Source organism: Galendromus occidentalis, unplaced genomic scaffold, assembly GCF_000255335.2.
Source record: "Galendromus occidentalis unplaced genomic scaffold, Mocc_1.1 scf7180000077339, whole genome shotgun sequence".
Taxonomy (NCBI): Eukaryota; Metazoa; Arthropoda; class Arachnida; order Mesostigmata; family Phytoseiidae; genus Galendromus; species Galendromus occidentalis.
Window position 1 is genome coordinate 6,220 of NW_003805327.1, and position 4,516 is coordinate 10,735.

At 49.5% G+C, this 4,516-nt stretch overlaps 1 protein-coding gene across 1 annotated transcript; it reads left to right on the forward strand.

The window, feature by feature from the left end:
* Positions 1–209: 209 nt before the first annotated feature.
* LOC100902447 (uncharacterized) lies at positions 210–4,286 on the forward strand. Its single transcript, XM_003742193.1, has one exon. It carries the CDS (start codon positions 210–212, stop codon positions 4,284–4,286), a length of 4,077 nt encoding a protein of 1,358 aa, XP_003742241.1.
* Positions 4,287–4,516: the final 230 nt, after the last annotated feature.

Consider the following 4,516-nt stretch of genomic DNA (forward strand, 5'->3'; position numbering starts at 1 on the left):
GCTTTTCCAGACGCGATTAGATTCGTTGCGAAATTTTACTTAGAAAGAACCGAAACAGGAGATCAATACGGTGCAATATTCGGAAAGGTGGCGTGGAGGAGTAGGTCGGAGTCAGGCTTTCGATCAAGAGACGAGTCAGCCCCAGAGTCGAAAGTAAGCAAACCAAAGGAAACCCCTGCCAATCCGCCCTCCTCAAAGTCCAAGTTTGCATGTCCATATTGCAAGGAGCCTCATGTCCCGCGAAGTGCAAAGCTGAGTTATCAATCGAACTGAAGAACAAAAAGCTCGCGAGAGCCGGCTTCTGCTCGAAGTGTCTCAGAAGCGGGCATTTAGAAGATAAATGTTCCTCACAAATACAGTGCATTAAATGCAAGGGAGACCATCATGGTTCGTTGTGTCCCAACGTGAGGTCAGCAGTTGTCGCTCAGAGCAACCAGGCTGAAACGTTGGCAGCAGTCGGCCACCTAATGCTCCTTGGTCCGGACGGTTCTCAGCGAGTGCGATTCTTGTTGGACAGCGGTGCGAATACAACTTTCATTACAGAAGAGTACGCAGAGCTCCTCAACCTAGAGGTAGTCGGTTCAGACAAATTTCTGTTGCACAGATTCGGAGAGCAAGTCTCACAGTCGAGCGAATGCAGAATCGTTCGGTTCGGAGTTCTGACGAGCGACAATCGAGCGCTGCAGTTCACTGCGCTGGTTGTACCGGAAATATCAAATTTAGAACCGAAGCCGCTGTCCGGGGAGATTCGCGCTCGCCTCCAAAATCCATCCGATCATCCAAAGGGTCCGAGGAAGCTCGGAATTCTATTCAGCTTCAGCGATATGGTTCAAATTATCAAAGGTGGCTTCAAAAAGCTCACGGAGAGCGTGTCCTATCTCGACACAATCTTCGGACAAGTTCCAGTGAGCGAAAACAAGCCTGCCTCCGATTCAGGGGCAGCTTTCCCCGTAAACATTGAAAAGTTTTGGGAACTCGAGCACATCGGAATCCTACCGGAGGAGCACACTGTTGATGGAAAAATCTCGGAGACTTTCATTCAAGACTTTCTAAAAACCGTTGAATTTAAGGACGGAATGTACAGCACGATTCTCAACCTGGACTCAAGAAAACTTGAGTATCTCACAGATAACTTCCCAGCAGCGAAGCAACAAGCTCACAAGCTGCTGAAATCATTGGATCAAAAGCCGAGTCTCCGAGAAGAGTACATCAAACAGATGAATGTGTTTTTCGATTCTGGTTACGCCGAGCCGGTGCCCCTGGGGGAAAAACCTAGGTATTTCATGCCACACTTCCCGGTGGTCAATGAATCCAAGGTATCCTACAAGGTCCGACCGGTATTCAATGCGTCGTCAAAGATGAAAGGTCAACTCTCCCTCAACGATGTCATTCTCGAGGTTCCAAATTTGCTTCCAACTTCTGTCGAAATGTTGTCCAAGTTTAGAGTCCGTGAGATCGCGTTCGTCGGTGATATCACGAAGGCGTACCTCACGATCGGCGTAAAACCGGAGATGAGAAATTTCCAGTGTTTCCTGTGGTCCAGAAACGGAGACGCTTCGAATCTCAAAGTGTACCGCATGAATCGAAACTGTTTTGGCGTCAAGGACGCTCAGTTCAACGTCATCTCAGTTATCCGAATGCATGCAAACAATTTCCAAAACTCCCACCCGGGAGCATCCAAGGCATTGATGGAGGACCTCTACATGGACGACCTCGTAACGGGGGCTGACTCCATTGAAGAAGCGAGGGAAATCCAGTCCGATATCTCCTACATTCTTGGTAAGGCTGCCATGGTAATGCGAAAATGGCGTTTTTCGGAGGAAAGCTGCGATGACAACTCACAGGTCATTCTCGGGTCGCAGATGCCAGAAAAAGTGCTCGGTGTTGTTTGGAACAACGAAACCGACGCTCTGACATTCGATCCCGCAAACTTGATCGAGTTCGTCGCCGCCGCCAAACCAACGAAGCGAACACTGCTGGGTGCGGCCGCAAGGTTGTATGATCCGACAGGCTTCCTTTCACCTTTCGTGATGCAGATAAAATTGTTGATTCAGAAGGTTCATCTCCAAAAACTGGGTCTCGATAAAGCCTTTCAAGGCGAAATTCTCGACGGTTGGAAAAAGTGGTGTGATCAGCTTCCATTCATCAGTAGGTTCCAAATTCCAAGGTGTTTCACGAAGGGATTCAGAGCTGTGAAACTGGAGCTGCACACATTCGCCGACGCGAGCGATTCGGCGTACGCCGCCGTAGTCTATCTCAAGTCGTGGAATCCAAACTCGGATGAGCGCGCTGTCGTGCTCGTAGCTTCGAAGGCTCGAATGACGCCTCTCAAATCTCTAAGCTCTCTAACGATTCCAAAGAAGGAGCTTGTGGCGGCTATGTGTGCGGCGCGGCTGGCAGCATCCATAAAAAAGTTCCTGAATCTAAGTTGTGAGACGTTCTACTGGACGGACTCTATGAATGTCTACTATTGGATCAGAAGAGACTGTCCATTGAAGTATGAGGTGTTCGTTCGGAACAGGCTAATTGAGATTTCCAAGTTGACAAAACCGTTGGAATGGCGGCATGTCCCCGGAGTCGAGAATCCGGCAGACTATCCGTCACGCGGCATGTCAATGGAGAAACTACTCAAGGAACCGTCCTGGCTCAACGGACCCGCTTTTCTAAAATCAGAAATCTATCCCGAAGTCCATTCCACAGAGGTAGAAGTGTTTGTTGCAACGGCAACTCAGGTCGAGGTCAAGGAAAAGAATTCGGTCATTCCAATCGAAAGATACTCCACGCTAAGAAGAGCGATCAGGGTAACGGCGACGATTTTTCGAGCTATAGCGATCTTCCAGCTCCGCTGGTATCAAAAAAATGCCAGGACAAGGAAGTCCAAAGAATTGGCTTCTCAGAAAGTCAAATTGTTCGGCAAAGGTGTTCCGTCAGACTCCATAACGCGCCGGCCGATAACGGCACTCGAGCTCAAATTGGCGAAGCAACACCTTACACGGGAGGCGCAACAGCGTTGCTTCCGGGAGGTAGCCTTGAGTCGGAGTGTCGCGGAGAGTCAGGCGCTCACTAGCCTTGGTGCGTATTTCGATTCTGCCGACTTGTTACGTCTGGGGGGAAGATTGGAGAACTTCGAGGGAGATGAGGCGTTGAAACACCCAATCGTGCTGTCGGAAGACTGGTTCACGACGCTGGTGATACGAGATCTCCACGAAAACCAACTTTCTCACCTTCGTACTGACATGGTTCTGGCGAATCTCCGACAGGAATTTTGGATTCTCCAAGCTAGGCGCCAGGTCAAAAAAGTAATCGGTCGTTGCGTGAGATGCAAAAGGTATACGGCCAAACCGTCCGGGGCTCCGCAGGCTCCACTACCGGCCCCCCGAACAGAATCGGGTGGGGTGTTCAGGAACGTTGGGATCGATTACCTTGGCCCCTTCGAAATCCGCAGTGGGAAAGTGTGGATCTGTCTTTTCACATGTTCTGTTACTCGAGGTGTCCACTTTGAGGTCGTTGAAGACTATTCAGCCGAGGCATTCCTGCAGGCTCTGAAACGATTCGTTGCCACGCGCGGTTTGCCGGCCAGAATAATCTCAGACAATGGTTCCAATTTCGTGCGCTCGGCGAGGGGTTTGAGATGCCTCTGGGAAAACCTTCGGTCAGCTCAGGTCCAGGAGTTCATGAGCGTTCGAGGCTTCCAGTGGTCCTTTAATGTTCCCCGAGCAGCGTGGTGGGGAGGACAGTTTGAAAGATTGGTTCGGGTGACTAAAGATTGCATGCGCAAGACGCTCAACGGGGCTGTGCTCTCTCTATTCGGTTTCATGACAGCGATCAAGGAAATTGAAGCAATTATAAATTCGAGACCTCTAACCGTCTTACCAGACAATCCCTCCCTTCCGGAAGCGCTGACACCTGCTCATTTCATCACCGGTGCAAACTCACTCAGTCTCCCCAAGGGCTCCGTAAAGTCCAAGGGCGAAAAAGACGACAGACTGACAAGATTTTGGCGTATTCGAGAAAAGTTGCTAAACGATTTCTGGATGAGATGGAGGAATGAATATTTTTTAATGTTGAGATCTGCCCATGAAAAGGGACGCGTTCGAGACAGCTCGCCGCTCGCCCTCGATGACATCGTTTTGATACATGAACCGAAATTAGAACGTGCTCGATGGAGGTTAGGCAGAGTGGTTGAACTCCCACCGGGCAAGGACAAGGTTGTAAGATCATGCAGAGTCAAGACGCAGAATGGGATTCTAACAAGAGCGTTGCAACATATCTACAGGCTGATCTGAATCAGTACCTGATCTGTATCGATACTCGAATGTTATATGCCCATGTTAATCAACATACTTGGGAAGCAATATGTGAAGTTATACCTTTGTTATACTCTGATAGAGTTGTTATGAATTATACTATGATGTCTAAAGTCGCGAGCACTAATAGGTCATCCGAAAACGGCTAACCCCGGGAGATTGTTACCAACGCCCGCGACTCTTCCAGAAGGTCCCACGAGGAGACCTTT